The sequence below is a fragment of the Callithrix jacchus genome, chromosome 14 (genome assembly GCF_049354715.1).
Source record: "Callithrix jacchus isolate 240 chromosome 14, calJac240_pri, whole genome shotgun sequence".
Classification (NCBI taxonomy): Eukaryota; Metazoa; Chordata; class Mammalia; order Primates; family Cebidae; genus Callithrix; species Callithrix jacchus.
The window spans coordinates 11,831,358-11,850,194 of record NC_133515.1 but is presented as its reverse complement, the minus strand read 5'-3'; the positions used below and the strand labels follow the sequence as shown (position 1 = coordinate 11,850,194).

At 42.7% G+C, this 18,837-nt stretch overlaps 1 protein-coding gene across 50 annotated transcripts in view; it reads right to left on the bottom strand.

Annotated features, from left to right (window-relative positions):
- Positions 1–14,300: 14,300 nt before the first annotated feature.
- MAP4K4 (mitogen-activated protein kinase kinase kinase kinase 4) overlaps positions 14,301–18,837 on the bottom strand; it is a 195,899-nt gene continuing 191,362 nt past the window's right edge. For 40 of the 50 annotated variants that reach the window (XM_078348811.1, XM_078348814.1, XM_078348826.1 and 37 more), the window contains one exon: positions 14,301–17,821. In XM_078348811.1, coding sequence (XP_078204937.1) covers positions 17,738–17,821 — 84 coding nt within the window. In that variant the 3' untranslated portion in view covers positions 14,301–17,737. The remainder of the gene's footprint in view (positions 17,822–18,837) is intronic. The other 10 variants (XM_078348853.1, XM_078348855.1, XM_078348856.1 and 7 more) reach the window with 1 other exon arrangement.

Here is an 18,837-nt window from a genome sequence, read left to right as displayed (position 1 = left end):
TCCCCAGTGGGAGGTAACTGAATCATGGGGATAGTTATCCCCATGCTGCTGTTCTTGTGATAGTGAGTTCTGATGAGATCTGATGGTTTTTAAAATTTATTTTATTATTATTATTTTTTTTTTTGAGACAGAGTTTCACTCTTGTTACCCAGGCTGGAGTGCAATGGTGCGATCTCTGCTCACTGCAACCTCCGCCTCCTGGGTTCAGGCAATTCTCCTGCCTCAGCCTCCCGAGTAGCTGGGATTACAGGCACGTGCCACCATGCCCAGCTAATTTTTTGTATTTTTAGTAGAGACGGGGTTTCACCATGTTGACCAGGATGGTCTCGATCTGTTGACCTCGTGATCCACCCGCCTCGGCCTCCCAAAGTGCTGGGATTACAGGCGTGAGCCACAATCTGATGGTTTTATAAGAGGCTTTTCTCTTTGCTCGGCACTTCTCCTTGCTGCCATCATGTGAAGAAGGATGTGTTTGCTTCTCCTTCTGCCATAATTGTAAGTTTTCTAAGGCCTCCCCAGCCATGCAGAACTGTGAGTCAATTAAATCTCTTTTCTTTATAAATTACCCAGTCTTTGGGGTTTTTTTATAGCAGTGTGAGGACAAACTAATACAGTAAGTTGGTACCACAGGAAATGGGCGCTGCTGTAAAGATACCTGAAAATGTAAAAGCAACTTTGGAACTGGGTAACAGGCAGAGATTGGAACAGTTTTGAGGGCTCAGAAGAAGACATGAAAACGTGGGAAAGTATGGAACTTCCTAGAGACTTGGAGGGCTCAGAACAGAGGAAGACGTGGGAAAGTCTGGAACTTCCAAGACACTTGCTGAATGGCTTTGACCAAAATGCTAATAGTGAGAGGACGATGAAGTCCAGGCTGAGGTGGTCTCAGATGAAGATGAGAAACTTGTTGGGAACTGGAGCAACAGTGACTCTTGCTATGCTTTAGTAAAGAGGCTGGCAGCTTTTTGCCCCTGCTTAAAAGATCTGTGGAACTTTGACCTTGAGAGAGATGATTTAAGGTATTTGGCAGAAGAAATTTCTAAGCAGCAAAGCATTCAAGAAGTGGAGCATAAATGTTTTTGGAAAATTTGCATCCTGAGGATGTGATAGAAAAGAACAACCCTTTCTCTGGGGAAAAATTCAAGTCAGCTTCAGAAATTTGCATAAATAATAAAGAGCCAAATGTTATTCACCAAGACAAGGGGGATAATATCTCCAGGGAATGTCAGAGACTTTCATGGCAGCCCCTCACATCACAAGGTGTAGAGGCTTAGGAGGAAGAAATGATTTTATGCATCCAGCCTAGAGCCCCCCTGCTCTATGCACCCTTAGGACATGGTTCCGTGTCCCAGCTGTTTCAGCTCTAGATGTGGCTAAAAAGGGCCAACCTACAGCTCAGGCCCTTGCTTCAGAGGGTGTAAGCTCCAAGCCTTGGTGGCTTACAAGTGGTGTTGAGCCTGCAGGTGCATAGAAGTCAAGTTCCCTCCACCTAGATTCCAGAGGATGTATGGAAATGCCTGGATGTCTAGGCAAAAGTTTGTTGCAGGGGAAGAGCCCTCATGGAGAACCTCTGCTGGGACAGTGCAGAAGGGAAATGTGGAGTGGAAACCCCCACACAGAGTCCCCAGTGGGGTACTGCCTAGTGGAACTGTGAAAAGAGGGCCACTGTCCTTCAGACCCCAAAATGGTTGGGCCACCAATGGCTTGCACCATCTGTCTGGAAAAGCTGCAGACACTCAACACCAGCCTGTGAAAGAAGTCAGGAGGGGACCTGTATCCTGTGAAGCCACAGGGGTGGAGCTGCCCAATGCCCTGGGAGCCCACCTCTTACATCAGCGTGCTATGGATGTGAGACATGGAGTCAAAGGAGATCATTTCAGAACTTTAAGTTTTAATAACTGCCCTATTGGATTTTGGACTTGCATGAGGCCTTCTAGCCCCTTTGTTTTGGCCAATTTCTCCCGTTTGAAAAGGATGGATTTACTCGATGTCACCTATTCTATCTAGGGAGTGACTAACTTGCTTTTGATTTTACAGGCTCAAGATGGAAGGCACTTGCCTTGTCTCAGATGAGTCTATGGACTTGGAATTTTGGGTTAGTGCTGAAAGGAATTAAGATCTTGGGGAACTGTTGGGAACGCATGATTGTGATTTGAAATGTGAGGACCAAAGATTTGGGAGGGGGCAAGGATGAAATGATATGGTTTGGCTGCATCCCCATCCAAATTTCATCTTGAATTGTAGCTCCCATAATCCCTACGTGTCATGGGAGGTACCCAGTGGGAGGTAACTGAATCATGGGGGCAGTTATCACCATGCTGCTGTTCTCAAGTTTTGATGGTTTTGTAAGGGGCTTCCCCCTTTGCTCAGCACTCATTCTTCTCCTTCCTGCCATGATGTGAAGAAGGATGTGATTGCTTCCACTTCTGCCATGATTGTAAGTTTCCTGAGGCCTCCCCAACCATGAATCAATTAAACCTCTTCTCTTTATAAATTACCTAGTCTCAGGCAGTTCATTTTAGCAGCGTGAGAACAGACTAATGCAGTCCCTATGTGCTACACCTTATCTAGATGAAGGATTTGGTCCGTGGCTAATTAAAGACTGAGGTGAATTGGTGCCCTATGCAGATGAAGGGATGGCCCCTGCTTGGCCCACAGCCAATTCACAGCACACTCCCTTTCCATCTAAGACGTGGTAGAAAGGGGAGGGTTGTAGGAGAGTAGCCTTTGATCTTTTGCTACTTGGGTGTGGGGAGATGGGGTTTTTCCTTTTGATTTAGCTTTTGGAAGCTGTGGTTAATTGGCCTTAGGTTCCCTGCCCCCAGCCCCAAGTGTTTTCTCCTTTAGGGATTTAGCAGGAATTGTCCTCAGATACCCTGCCCCAGACCTTGATGTTTTCTCTTTGGGGACATCAATACAAATTGGCCTTGGATTCCCTGCTCCCAGACCTTGGTGTTTTCCCTTGATTCGGCTTTAGGAAGTTAGCACGAATTGGCCTTAAGTTCCCTGCCTCCAGACCTTATTTTCATGCCTTAAAACTATTCCTAATGTACAAAGAGTTTCTAAAAATAATCAAGAAAAAGACTAGAGAAATGGGAAGGAGATAGGAGCTGACATCTCACAGAAAAAGCAAAATCTAGTCAGATTATTCAAGCTTCCCTGACTCCTCCAGTGGGGGTGCACTTTAATGATTAAAAAAAAAGCATCATGAATTTATACTGAAATTCAGGACAACATAATTTTTCTTTAACTTGCTTCAGTCTCATCATCTATATCTCCTTTCTCCCATCATGAGGGTCCTTGTTCCCAATAACAACACCAACATCATATGTTGGCTCTTAAGCTCATGAAAAAGCACTCAACTTCCTTGACAGTAACATGAATGCAAATGGAAACTATACAGAGATACAATTTCTGCCAGGCATGGTGGCTCACGCCTGTAATCTCAGCACTTTGGGAGGCAGAGGCGGGTGGACAACCTGAGGTCAGGAGTTCAAGACCAGCCTGGCCAACATGGTGAACCCTGCCTTAAAAAAAAAAAATGGTACAGAGATACAATTTCTAAGTTTAACAACATATGCTGTTGGTGAGGCTGTGGGGAAACAGATGCTCAAACATTTTTTGCTGGGAATAAAATACTTCAGAGGGGGACTTGGCACTATTTAGAAGAATTACATATTCATTTACCATTCGACTCAGAAACTCTTCTAGGAATGTGTTCCAAAGATATGATGGCAAAAATTTAAGCAAGACCCGTGCACCAGGTTATTCATTGAAGGATTATTTAATTACTAAAATACTAGAAACAGCCACATGCTCATCAACAGGCTAGCTGAAAAAACTATGGTACATCCACCCAGAGGGATACCATATTCATTGCAATGTGCAGAGAGAAGAGCCCACTGAGATCAGAGGGTGGGCTGCAAAGAGGCAGGAAGGGCTTCCTGGATTGTGGCAATGCTACATGACTCTAAAAACATACTACTGCTTATCCAGCTGGACATTTCAGATGAGTTAATTTCATGGTACGTAAATTTTACCTAAAAATGGTTTTAGAAAAGGAATGCAAAATATCTTTATACAAGATGAGCAAGTGAGTGGCCTCCAGGGTATATTATTCCATAAACAAAGCAAGGTGGGGAAAAGTGAGGTCATCAAAAAGTGAACATAAATATACGAACGCATTTGTTGATATATTTTTAAGTGGAAGGATAAACAAAGAACTAATAAAGATTGTTACTTACAAAGATAAAGCGGACACTGGTGGAGGAGGGAGGGAAGCTTGAATACTCTGATTAGATTCTGCTTTGTAGGTTTAGCTTTAGAACAAGGTAATATTTTACACAATGATAAAACAAAGTTAAATTTATAAAAAGCAATCCCTAAAAAATTCAAAGCAACATGAAATACTCAGCTGGTGGTATAACCACTCTAAGGACAAAAGAAACGACAAAAACTAAACAAACCCATCTCCCAAACAAGCCTCAAACTGTTTTCGGTCTTCATGTTGCTGGTAGTTGGTGATAGTGCTGATGTTAGTTACTCCGGGCCTGCGGTGTACGTATTGTGATAGTGCTGATGTTAGTTACTCCGGGCCTGCGGTGTACGTATTGTGATAGTGCTGATGTTAGTTCCTCCGGGCCTGCGGTGTACGTATTGTGATAGTGCTGATGTTAGTTACTCCGGGCCTGCGGTGTACGTATTGTGATAGTGCTGATGTTAGCTACTCCGGGCCTGCGGTGTACGTATTGTGATAGTGCTGATGTTAGCTACTCCGGGCCTGCGGTGTACGTATTGTGATAGTGCTGATGTTAGTTACTCCGGGCCTGCGGTGTACGTATTGTGATAGTGCTGATGTTAGTTACTCCGGGCCTGCGGTGTACGTATTGTGATAGTGCTGATGTTAGCTACTCCGGGCCTGCGGTGTACGTATTGTGATAGTGCTGATGTTAGCTACTCCGGGCCTGCGGTGTACGTATTGTGATAGTGCTGATGTTAGCTACTCCGGGCCTGAGGTGTACGTATTGTGATAGTGCTGATGTTAGTTACTCCGGGCCTGCGGTGTACGTATTGTGATAGTGCTGATGTTAGTTACTCCGGGCCTGCGGTGTACGTATTGTGATAGTGCTGATGTTAGTTACTCCGGGCCTGCGGTGTACGTATTGTGATAGTGCTGATGTTAGTTACTCCGGGCCTGCGGTGTACGTATTGTGATAGTGCTGATGTTAGTTACTCCGGGCCTGCGGTGTACGTATTGTGATAGTGCTGATGTTAGTTACTCCGGGCCTGCGGTGTACGTATTGTGATAGTGCTGATGTTAGTTACTCCGGGCCTGCGGTGTACGTACTGTGATAGTGCTGATGTTAGTTACTCCGGGCCTGCGGTGTACGTATTGTGATAGTGCTGATGTTAGTTACTCCGGGCCTGTGGTGTACGTATTGTGATAGTGCTGATGTTAGTTACTCTGAGCCTGCGGTGTATGTATTGTGGCAAACTCATGATGTTGGTGGTCTTATTGGGAAGAGGGACCTTCAGGATGGGAGAAAGGAGATACAGACAATGAAATTGAAAGAGGTTAAAGCAAAATCTTATCATCTCAAATTTCAGCATAAATTCATGATGCATTTTCTACTGTTAAAAAAAAAAAAAACGGCCAGGTGCTGTGTGGCTCATGGCCTATAATCCCAACACCTTGGAAGGCTGAGGTGGGAAGATCACTTGAGCCCAAGAGTTTGAGACCAACCTGGGCAACATAGTGAAACCCCATTTCTCAAAAAAAATCAAAAATTAGCTGGATATAGTGGCTGTGCTTGTAGTCCCAGCTGCTAGGGAGGCTGAGGTGGGAGAACTTCTTGAGCCTGGGAGGTGGAGGTTGCAGTAAGACAAGATGCCACCACTGCATACCACCCTGGGCCACAGAGGGAGACCCTGTCTCACAAAAAAAAAAAAAAAAGAAAGAAAGAAAGAAAGAGGGAGAGAAAGAGAGAAAGGGAGGAAGGAGGGAGGGAGGGAAGGAAGGAAGGAAGGAAGGAAGGGAGGGAGGGAGGGAGGGAGGGAGGGAGGGAGGGAGGGAGAGAGGGAGGGAGGGAGAGAGGGAGGAAGGACAAAGGACAACACTTTTTACATTGAAAAGATGAAGAAAAATTACCTCTGCAGCAGTGAGCAACACAAACACCAGACTGTGATTGCAAAATACCATTTCCCATGAAATAAACCCTAATTCCTGGAGAGATGGCTGACTCCAGGGCCAAGGTGGGAAAATTAAAAATGAGCCTGGAACTTGTCATACCAGAAAGCAAGAAAGCTATCACAGACTACTGTTGTCATATCTAAAGAGCCAATGGGAAGAGGTGTCTACTGGCCAAAGCTGGGACCATTTGAGCATCAATAATCCTGATTTTTTTTTAAGAGAGATATATCAACCAATTACAATGTATCATATTTATTTAGATCTTGGTTCAAACATGTTTCAAAAAAACACATGAGACAATCAAGGACATTTGAATAATGAATGAATATTTGCTAAAATTAAGAAATTCTTGTTAGTTTTTTAGGTATAGTAATGGTTGAGTGACTTTAGAAATGAATACTGAAATATTTACAGATAAAATTCTATAATGTCTGGGTATTGCTTCAAAATAAGCCATGAAGATAGTGGGGTGGGAGAACAGATTCAAAAGATGGCCATAAATTGATAATAGTTGAAGTAGGATGATGGATACATATGGGATCATTCTTTCTATTATTTTCATATATATTTAATTTTTTTCCATAAGCGGTTTTAAAAAGTGCTATAAGCTTAGCCTACTATTTACATACACATTGTGTGGTAGATATGAGTTTGCTCCACAACTTCAAGGCAAGAAGTGGCACATTATTTTAAGAATCAGATCCAATCTGTTCCAAACCCCCACTGGTTATAATGTTGAGGAATTTAATCTACAATGTGTGTAGGGTTGCACCAGAACCTTTTGGGGCTTTCGAGTTATCTGGAAACAGAAGCTAGGTCATGTACAAAACAAGCAGGGAGAGACAAGGGAGTCAGGTGTCAGTCCCCAATTCCTTCTCATTAAGGAATTTTCTAACGAGGTTTAAGAAGTGTGGGTAAGTGACAGCCTGCACTCTCCCTTCTGGCAGTTCTGTTTCTGATCTTGAACTTGCCTCATATGGTTACACTTTCTTAATGTATTTTCCAATGTCTTTAGTTGTCCTGTTTCTACTAACAATTTCTATGAAACAGTGGTTCTCAAAGTGCAATCCCCTTACCGGCCAACAGCACCACCTGGAAATTTTCTAGAAATGCAAATTCTCCAGCCCCACGTCAGATCTTTAGAACAGAAACTCTGGGGTAAGGCCTAGGCATCTGCTATAACAAGCCCTCTAAGGAATCTGGTGGGTGCTCCAGAAAGCTTAAAGGTTCACTTCTGGAAAGGGTATGCAGCCTTGCAGTTACTCCTTGCCTGAGCCTCAGGCTGCACTGTTCTCAAGTGTTCCTCGCGGTTCTCTATGCACTGCATCTTTTTAATTCCTTATAGCAACCTTCCTTTTGAAATCTGTGCTCAAATCTTCCTTAACTTTTTACAATAACCTCAGCATGGAACACAGTGGCTTGTACATAGTATGGTACTTCATATTGGTTGAATGGATAAACAAGTTCATGCTTACAATCATAAAACTTTTCTGATGCAGATCCTTTCTGTTCAGTTTTATGTAGGTTTAAAAAAAACAAGGATTCCAGTAGCTAAACTTGATTATCTGAAATTAAGAGGAATGTTATCTAAGATAAGGTTCAGTCCTAGGTGATAGTAAGTTACTACTTCTGTTGGATTCCAGGATGAGCATCCTCTTGTGTTACTCTCAATTTACAATGATGGCTTCCCCATAAACAACGTGGTGGAAACACCTGCATCTAGCTCTCTAGACTGGCCAAGAAGCATTAAGGTTATAAACTAGGACAACGGGGTTGCACTTCAGCAGTAGGTAGCTTTAAGCCTGGACTCTCCTAAGAGCTCCTGAGCTTCTCCTGAAGTACTGAGTGATGCAGAAGAATGGGACACTCAACATCCTGTTAGTCAAGACTAGGTTACGTATGAACATGCCACAAGGGCACCAAGAGTTACTGTCACCTTTATCAGCTTCTACCACACAAGTCTGTGTTCTTTTCCTTCTTTGACATGTTACATGACAGGTACCAGTAACGTGACATAATGGTGGAGTGGGATTTTCCCCCACAACTCTGAGAAGTCTCTGTCAACTTCATTTCCAGGCAGGATGGGCTCCAGCTTGCTCCCATCAGGTGACTCAGAGGTTGCTACCACCCCCTTCCCTGCACGACATCCTGTCTACAACACCCACTGCCTGCTGTGGGAAGTGCAGCCAATCAGCTGCATGGACCCTACAGCCTATGGCATGTGACTTCTCATGGGGACATGAAACACCTTAGCTGATACCCCCCTTCCTCACAGCATCGAGGAAATGAAGGAAACATGGTGCCATGTCTGTCTCCAGAGGGGGTATGAGGTCTTCCGAGGCTCCAGACACCACCACGTTCACCCCCTCAAAGGTTGCAAATTGTGTCCCCAACACTTATCTTTGACTCTCTTGCATTTATTACAGGTAGGGAACACAAGTTTTATAGATTGGAGGGGTGGGGTGTAAAATCTATTTTCTAAAATCCAGGTTTCTTGATAAAAAGTGAATGAATGAAATGGGTCAATGGATTTATCAGGATCCCACCACAGCCTGCATTCCAGGTAACATTCGAATGGAACGGCGTCTCAGTCAGCAAGCCTTTGACTCAAAAAATTAGTGTGTTAAAAACTCCTTGAAAACACTAACCAAACTAATATGCACTGAAGTACATAAAAATCAGCCTTTAAAGATTAGCAGAATAGGTTCTAATCCTGGCTCCTCCATTGATAAACTCTAAAACAACCTCCAGCAGGTTATGTAACTTTTAGGAGCTCAGTAAGATGTAGACAACAATATTTACCTCCAAAGACTCCAGCAGGAAGTAAACATAATAATGTACATAAAGCCTCTGGCAAAATGATAGCCTCCTGTGGCTACTGAGTGCTCAATGCAGCTAGTGGGACCTGGCAAATGCTGTGTAAAATACATACCAGGTTTCAAAATTTAGTATGAAATTTTAAAAGTGAATTATCCTATTCTTTATAATACTGATTACATGTTGAAATAATCTGGAATATATTGTGAATATATTACTTTTAAAAAATGTGCACAATTATATACTTTGTTATACTACAGACCAAGAAAAATGATAGCTTGTGTTGCCAGGTTGACTTATTTTTATGCCTATCTTAAAAGTTTCTGCTACTCCTGAATCACTAAAAAGTATCCCAAGATTGCTGACTTCATGTACGTTTTAGGTTATCTTGCAAGGTTAACTATTTAAAACTTGTGATCATATACCTGTGGGCATCAGAATTTTCTCCGTATCAGAGAACTAAAAGTTAAATTTGATACTGACATTGACAAATATTATCTATAAACTCCAATAGCAAGGCAATATCTGTTCTCATTGCTTGACCTTTGAAGAATATTATAAATTCAAACTTAATAACATTAAGTTTGAATCCACATTACTTCTTTAATTGGCTTTATAGATGAGCACTCTAAACATTTTTTTAAATTAAAAAAAATATGGGCACTCAGTGCTTAACATTGGAAATCTGAGATTTGGGTCTGGGTACACACAGCCATTTCCCTTTTACCACCTAAAGGGTTGATACCTGTGGAAAGCTCTCTAGGGCCAGACAGAACTCTGCCTGATCTCTGATCTAGAAGGATCCACCCATTTCCTGTGGCAGGAAAGCCTGTAAGATTTCCTAACCTGGTTGCTGTAGGGTTCACTAGGGAGCCAGCCACAATACCAGGAATAAAGAATCGAGTGTAGTCAGCCTTCCACAAACAGGCCCCAGAGAGGGCACTAACTGGGCCAGTGAGACATCCCCAGGTCCTGAAGAAGTCTCTACCTCTACAATAGCAGACCCCATTTATGCTACATCCAGAGTCCATTCATGTTTACAAAGAATACCAAAGCCATTTAATGAGTTCAGAGGTGTTCTTAAGTGGCTCATGAATTGCTCACGCCACCTGCTATGGTTTGTCCTCACCCAAATCTCATCTTGAATTGCACCTCTCCTATTTCCCATGCGTTGTGGGAGGGACCTAGTGAGAGATAACTGAATCACAGGGGCAGTTTCCCTCATACTGTTCTCATGTTAGTGAATAAGTGTCATGAGATCTGCTAGTTTCATAGTTTTCCTTTTCACTTGGCTCTCATTGTCTTCTGCCATGATTGTGAGGGCTCCCCAGCCACGTGGAATTGTGAGCCCATTAAACCTTTTTCTTTGTAAGTTACCCTGTCTTGGGTATATCTTTATCGACAGCGTGAAGATAGACTAATACACCACCCTTACACCTATTTAGTCCCAACTTACCTCAAGGCAGGTGATGCTAGGGAGTACTGAAGGGCCTTCAGGTCATCTACATCCCATCAAAATCTGCCTCAAGGTGCATGGACCTGGCCAGCCACTGAAGTTGCCCGTTTCATCCCTTTGGACGATTCTGATTACCCCTTTCATACTGAGGCCAATTCTGCCCCTGAGGCACTCAACGCACTTTTCTTAGCTCTATCCTTTGGCTCCTGCATTTATATCTCTCCAAATAAATGTAAATTAGCAAATGGGTAGCCCCAGTCTCCTATTCTATAGGCTGAGAAGGCAAGCGTAAAAGCCCTTAGCACACAGGGCCTGGTGCATAGCAAATATACATAAAATCCCACTGCTATCATTGTTATTTACCCCAAAGCAGGATGGATTCATCAGCTGAATGATCTTTAAAGGAATATATGTTTGCTTCTACCAACTGTTCTCTTTTCTTTTGACTCATCTTCATCGGATCTAATCTGGAGCCCTGTCCTGCTGTGTCCCTCTCTTGCGATGAAGCCACAGGTGGTCTCTCTGTGAGTATATCTAAGTGTGACCTGACCAGCAAAGGGGGTCATGATCTCTCACTTCACAATCCATGCAGTTCAAACTCACATCAGCTATTCTGGCAGCTGCAATGCTGTTGCAGCTTAAAAGTGTAAGTCTCTTTTATACAAACGTACTAAAGGCTCTGCATTAACATCTAGAATATACTAAGCACCATTCCAAGTAACTCCTTTAGTTAATTCTGCATTTCCCCAAAGGAGCACCATACCTTAAGACTGTGCTCAGCACACAGTGGTTGCTCAATTTGCTAGACTGACCAGAACGCCACCAAGTTCCCAGAAGTTTACTAGTGTCTACACTTACTCAATGATGTACTCTGCAAAGGGCATTCTGGGGACAGTTAGGCCTTCCAGGAGGCAGCACTGAGGAAATGTGCCAGCCACATGTGTTTGTCAAGAATCAGAAAAGGATCCCAGCTCAGCAAGGCCAGCTCTTATGCCCCTTCCTAGGGGTGAGCTCACATAAGTTAGAGGGGACAATCTGAGAATCCTGATTTAGGATCTGGACACAAAGAACGCCCACAGGTACCAACCTTTCCAGGTTGGAGGTTTGCTCTCCACAGCAGGCACAGCCTATGTTGGCAACTGTGCTTCCATAATGCTCCCCCATTCCAAAACTTGACCCACTGCATCTGACCTAAGATAAGCCTACATTTGGCACCAAAATTATCTGTGGGAAAGGAATGCCTGGGTTTCTAAGACCTTAAACTGAAAACACACCTAGCAGGAACCCATTTCTGGAGCTACTTTTTGGGCTGGTTCCTGGGGGGTAAGAAGATTAACTCTCCAACTTTAGAGGCTGGGGACCCAGCTGACTGTCAATGAGGTAGTTGGCCCTGAACCTGAAGTAGAAAACCAGCAATACAGATTAAGAAATAAGGATGACAATATAAAGAAATGAAGTGTTGACACGTGCTACAACATGGATGAGCTAAAACACACTATGCTATGTGACAGAAGTCAGTCAAAAAGGGCCACACGGTGACTTGTTCCATTTCTGTCAATGTCCAGAACAGGCAAGCCATAGCGACAGAAAGAGATGAGGGACTCACTAAAGCTTGGGAGGAGAGGGTAAATTGGACGATAACAGCAAACGGGTATGGAGTAGCATCTTGGGGTAATAAAAACTTGGGAAAATTGTTAGTGATGGACAACTCTGAATAGACAAGCCACTGAACTGACTACTTAGATGGGTGACGTATGCAGTTTGTGAACTGTCTCTCAATAAAACTGTTAAAGAATCAGTAAGTATTCAACACCACTTATTGTGGAACAGTTGCTTAATATTGGTTTCTAAGGGCTGTCGTTACATCAGGGTAAGAGCAGAATGGCCTTGCTTAGCTCTGTCCATATCCCTCCACAGAACTCTGGTGAGCAACCTGCCTGAATTTTACACTTTCGGCCAAACTAGAAAAGCAGATTGTTTAAAGTCATTTGTTCTCTTAGGACCAAAGAAACTAGGTTATTGGACTCAGAAATCAAGGGTCCTTGTGGTGTTATTCCAGCACCCAAGGACACTGCAGCCTTCCTGAGGCCTGGCTAGACCCGGACACTTCCCCATCCGTCCCACACTGCACTGCGGGGCAAAGGGGGACTGTCTTTCCTTGGATTAATGGAGTTTTTATTTCATGCTACTTAAGCAAACAGGCAGGGAATTTGAGTGCCTGCTCTGTGCCAGCATAATGTTTGGTAGTTCAGGATGAGTAGAGCAGAGTTTGAATTATAGTAAGTTGTTAAATCTGAGAAACAATCTTAGTTAAAATGCAGGCTCTGTATCCAAATAGTGAGCAAGATAACAGCATGTCAGGGCATCAAGAAATAGAAAAGCATATCCCCAAAGAAGCTGGGCAGGGCAGAGGCAAAGACAAGACAGTTTCAGGAAGAATTTGACACATGGATACAGTCTGATAAACCTAAGAAAGAGGTAGACAAGGTACAGGAATGCAGTATTTGAGTGTCTATCTTCTCCCATAAGAAAATATAGCAACTACTTCCTCCAAGTTTTGATTCCGTAGCCGTCTCAAAAAAAAAAAAATGCCCATGCTTTAAGCAGAAGTAGCTTATGTATTCTATAAAGTAAAATGGAGTTTCACTCTTGTTACCCGGGCTGGAGTGCAATGGGGCGATCTCGGCTCACCACAATCTCCGCCTCCTGGGTTCAGGCAATTCTCCTGCCTCAGCCTCCGGAGCAGCTGGGATTACAGGCACACGCCACCGTGCCCAGCTAATTTTTTGTAGTTTTAGTAGAGACGGGGTTTCACCATGTTGACCAGGATGGTCTCCATCTGTTGACCTCGTGATCCACCCGCCTGGCCTCCCAGAGTGCTGAAATTACAGGCTTGAGCCACCACGCCCGGCTGGGCACTTTTTTTAAGGTGCTAAGATGCCAGAGAATGCAGCAATTTTACTTTATTTTTTAATGTGATGTCAAGCTACAGAGCTGGTGTTGGCTGAAGGGTCTGATCGGATCCCCATTGCTTCCTTTTAAGTGAAATCTCAACCAGTGGAGGATAAAAGTGGAATTGCAGGAATGCGTGATGGTCCCAAGAAAACTCCACCCAGGTTTTTATTCCTCATCATCCACCAATTGCAAGGCATCAAGTAGGAAAAGAAAAATCTTACTCATCTGACAGCCTAAGTAGTTATAATTTAATTTTCACATTAGATAAATACCATGTTTCTAGAATGAAGCACAAAGTGGTTTATTAACATTTCTAACTGATGATGATGTAGCACAGGCAGCCCTGGAGGCTAAGGCAAGGTGCTGATACTGAGAGCATGGCCCCAGATCTCCCCATTGGGGATCATGCCTACCAGGCCTATGGGGAGTTGATGGGGAACCCCAGAGCTTCGACAAAATGACCTTACATTGAAGGGGCTCCAATTATTAGACCCAAGTTAGTATTTATGCATCAAATTGAAAAAGAGCTGCTTTAATTGTCCTATTACAGACATCATGCTGTTTACTCTTTGATCCAAATTCAAAATTTCAGAAATGCAACGTTATTTCCTTATTAGAGATAAGGACCAGCTTTATTCCATATTGGCTTCAGGAACATAGTGATGGAGGTTCATCACCCATTTAATCTCTGAGATCTTTAGACAAACATTTGCTACTTGCATAATCTACCCTTGGACAAGCCCCTGCCATCTGAGATAGCAGAATACAGGAGCCCTCTCTGATACAGAGCGCTCAGGGGAGGCAGGTGTTATAAAATATGGATCCTCACGAAGGAAACATTCTGAAGGGTCATAACATATTTGAAAGTCATGCCACATAAAATAGGTGTCATTTTTTACTTTATTTAAGGAAAAAAGGGTGGGGACAACAGTAATTTCATAATACACAGTAGACAAGTTAGCACTGCAAAAAAAAAAAAAAAAGAAAAGAAAAGAAAACGGGCGGGGGGTGGGGGGCTGTGTACTTGCCAGCAGTCTGTTTTGCAGCTTTTATAATTAGTAAACTTAATGCAGCTTGTCATTTGTATTACTATTTAGCAAATTAATAATTGGCAAAATTAGGGTGAATGTGCTACAACTAAGAAGAAAACCTAAATAACCCATAAAAAAACACTTAAAATAAACCATAAATATGTGGTGCACATTAGTGTAACAAAACCATTTTGTAAACATCTTCTCCAATATAACGTGCATGAGAAAAAAGTAAAAACACTGCATTCAATACAGAAAGGGTTACTCTGATTTTAGTACAGAAAGGTTATTACTTATGAAAGCTTTGACTAAACCTAGAGACATTTTTGTTTTGTTTGGAAGAGCGGTCCTATAATAATTCAATGTTCCATATGTAATGATATCATTACAATACTGCTTACTTTTGTAATTTTGCCATATTGGCACTTCTGCGGAGAAGTCACTACCCTGTAAAGGGGCAGGGTTGGGGGGGAATCATTCCTTTTCTAAAAGAATCTAGACACTTTAATGACTCCCAAACTTTTATGGAGAAACTTCACTGGGTCCCTGCATCAAGCTGTAGGCAACTCAATCTGGTTTACAAGGGGGTGAGGCCAAGAAGGGAAAAAAAAACAGACCAGGAACCCGCACCCTAGAGGGACAAAGGGCTGTCCAATTTCAGTAAGTCAAGCCCAACAATGGATTCAATCCAAGAGAGTGCCCACCGGGTGCCTGGACCTGTGCAAGCAGGGCAAGCATGACTCGGCATGAGCTCAGACCCCATTACCACCTATGGGAAAGCCAGTTTTCCTCAGGTTCTAAGTAATCGGTAATTCCAATGAAACACCACTTGCGTTTTTTATATAACAACATTTGACTTACATATGTGGTCTGCAAGTCTTTAGATAATGTAAGACCATGTTACCACATCCTTTGTTCTCTGCCTTCTCCCCCTTAGCATCAGACATTGGGTATTTCTTCAGAGACATATGCCCACCTTTTACCATTCTCTAAAGTCAGGGAAGGAGCCACAGTCACTTATGCCTTTCTTTCTTCTCTTGATATGTACACTGTGGCATGTTTCATCTTATGAAAAGCCTAAACATGGATATAAATCACCAGCAGGAATTTAATTCCAACTCAAGTCCTGTGGCAATGGAATCCAGCCTACCTCAAATCGCTTTAAATGTAGGATAAACTTTTTAACCTTCTATACATCAACTACAAACCAGAAGGAGCCTTTGGCCTTTCAGCACTGCTCCAAATTCACACAAATCCATGGAAATGGATAGAAACATCCATTTCCATCTTCTTTTCCCTCCCTGAAAAGTAAGGCTTCTCAGTTTATCTTGTCTTTAAGAGAATACACAAAACCACCAGCTGCTGTGTCTGCATTCATGAGTGGATGTACTTGTCTTACCAGATGTTTGTAGCTCAAAGAGCCTTTTCGAAAGCACTGAACCAAGGGGAGGGGAGTGACAGAGGCCAGAGTGGGTGCCAAGTTGGATGGGAAGCAAACAGGTACAAATGGCTGCTGTGTTTAAGTGGGTGGGGGCAGAGAAGAATCCCTCATTTTCACAATAAACAAGAAAATTAAACACAAAGGAAGAAGATTAAGCCTAGAAAACAGCAAGTTTCTTTTGGTAACTGAGGTTAAAGCAGTCGTAATGCAGTATTTTCACTCAGAACTCGACAAGAGGAAAGTAAGACAGGAGGACTGTGACACGGAGCCCTGATCCTTTCCCGAGACAGTAAAGTCCTTAGAGGAGCTGAGTGATGACCATGAAGCCATGAAACAAATTCTTTCTCAAGACATTTATTACAAATGTCATGAATATATTCATAACGTAAAACTGGTTTAAAAAACAGAGAACAAGAGAGCAAGTGAGAAAACGAGAAAAGCCAGGACTTTGATATTACACCTAAAACACAGAAGATGCCAACTTTATGAATAAGCAGAATTAACTACATTCTTAAAATAGTTTTAGTGCATTGCATTTTTAGAAAAGGGAAACTCCCCCGCCCCCAAGAAAAGGTTCCTGCAACACTGAACAGTTTGTGTGACTATTCTAATGTGACCACCTGTCTGCTACCAAACCCCGAAATCTCTTGCGTCATGGGCTACAGCTGCTCCATCAACCTCTAATGGTGAATCTGTTGAAAACAAGGCATTCAGCTTTCTAAACTTGGAAGTAAATTGCATCAGCCTTAAGGCTATTTCCCATCTTCCATGGACAGTTCTTGTGCCTGCTGACTTGTGACAATAAAAGTCAAACTTTAACCTGATAGTTTTGGTATTACAATTAAATTAAACATTAATGGTTTCCTCCCAAAACATAAACTAAATCACCTCTCAATGCATTAAAAACAATGAGGTAGGCAAAAAAATAAACATGTGGTTTGAATTTTTTTTTTCTTCTGCAAGTGCAGACTGTGGTAAAACTGTTGTTGCACTTCTAGGTTTAAACAAAAATTAAACCTTTAACTGAGGCAGTGCTAATACTGTCACACAACAAAGTTCTGGCCATTATACAAAATGCACACGTTTTCTTTTTTCTTTTTTTTTTTTTTTTTTTAAGAACCATCTGCACATGATTTAGGCAACCTGGTACACAGAAAAATGTCTGGGTTCTTGGCCAGGACCCGCCCACCCCAAATCCAAAGAAACAAAATGGGACCCCTTAACCCACCCCACCCCATCTCCCAAGCCCCACCCCCAAAAAAGTTATCCTAGTAACTGTGTCTTTCACATTTTATAAATATTAACTTCTTAAACCTCCATCTTCTTTGTCCACATATTGTCACATTACAAAAAAAGAAATGTCAATTAAATACACTGTTAATGTTACTATATTAAATCTGCTCTCTGCTTCAGCACTCTGCTCCTTTTACCCACACTTCTCACCTCCTTGTGCCCACTGCCAATAAAACAAATGGCATGATCATCGTTGACCGTCAGACACCCACAAGACAGAGTCATTCAGAGACAAGGAATTCTGGAGCTGGAGGAAAGGTGTTTGCTTTCCAGTATGATGCTCAATCCCAAACACTTATAGCACCTGATGGTAGAATCTGAACAGCACCAGCTGCATTGCAGCCTTGATTTATTTTGGAGTAAGGAAAAAAAAGAATGGGGATAAATTGGTAAAAGAGGAATAGGAAGGAGGGGAGAGAACCCAACACATGGGGTCTGCACACACAGCTGTCCTGGTTGCCCTCGGTGCAGCTCCGAGCTCCAGTTGCAAGGAATTCCAAGTTCTCAGGATCTTGAAGACTCTGGAGGCCAGTAATCCCTGGATCACACTACTTCTACCAGCTCAGAAGAGAAGTCCTGCCTAAGGTCATGAAATAAACCTGACTGCTGCCACCAGACCGAACAGAGGCAAAGAACACCTGCAAAAGCAAGAAAAGAGAGGCCATAATTAGCATGGTCATGTAGCACTTCCAGCCAGGGAATCTAAGCCACCATCATCCTCAATACTGGCAAGTACATGAAGCTTAGAACCCAAAGAGCCTTTTCAAAAGAAACTCTAAGGCCAGGCGCAGTGGCTCACGCCTGTAATTCCAGCTCTTTGTGAGGCCAGGAGTACCAGACCAGCCTGGCCAACATAAAAACACTGTGTGTGGTGGTGCACACTTGTAATCCCAGCTACTCAGAAGGCTGAGGCATGAGAATCACTTGAACCCAGGAGGTGGAGGCTGCAGTGAACCAAGTTTGCCCCACTGTACTCCAGCCTAGGTGACAGAGTGAGACTCTGTCTCCCCCAACCCCTCCCCCCCCCAAAAAACTAGGACAGCATCAATTTATAATTGCAGGAGTGACCATCTGCAGCCAATTTTTATTACAACTCAGGCTTGTTACTACTAACTCCTTTACACGTTGGCATATTGTGAGAACACAAAAGTAAAAAAAAATGGATGTTTCTGAAGAGAGTTATTTCTTTCCACTTCCACTGTTAATACCTTCTAAAAAATAAATGTCCCTAAAAAACACAATGAGCAAAAGGAAAGACTCCTTTAACAACCTAATTTCTTTTTAAAAATCAACAAAAAATGTATTACTTCATATAATCCATAAATAAAATTTTTGTGCCTTTTATTAATAAATGTTAAAGGACATGAAATGCATGATAAAAATATTAAAATGCCTGAAACAAAGAACGTTATAGTTACAGCTACAGTAAACATACTTAGTAAAGTATAAGCCAACAAGCTGACAAAATCCCATCTGAGGATGCAGAGATTTTCAAGGTCACAGATTTGGGAGATATTCTGTAAGCAAAACTCCACTTGAAACTGAGTGGTAGGGGTGCAGAAGACAGTGGGTAGGGGTGCAGAAGATAGTGGGTAGGGGTGAAGCAACTTTCTGTTTAGGATGTGTTGGGCAGGCAGGACCAGCTGACAAGGAC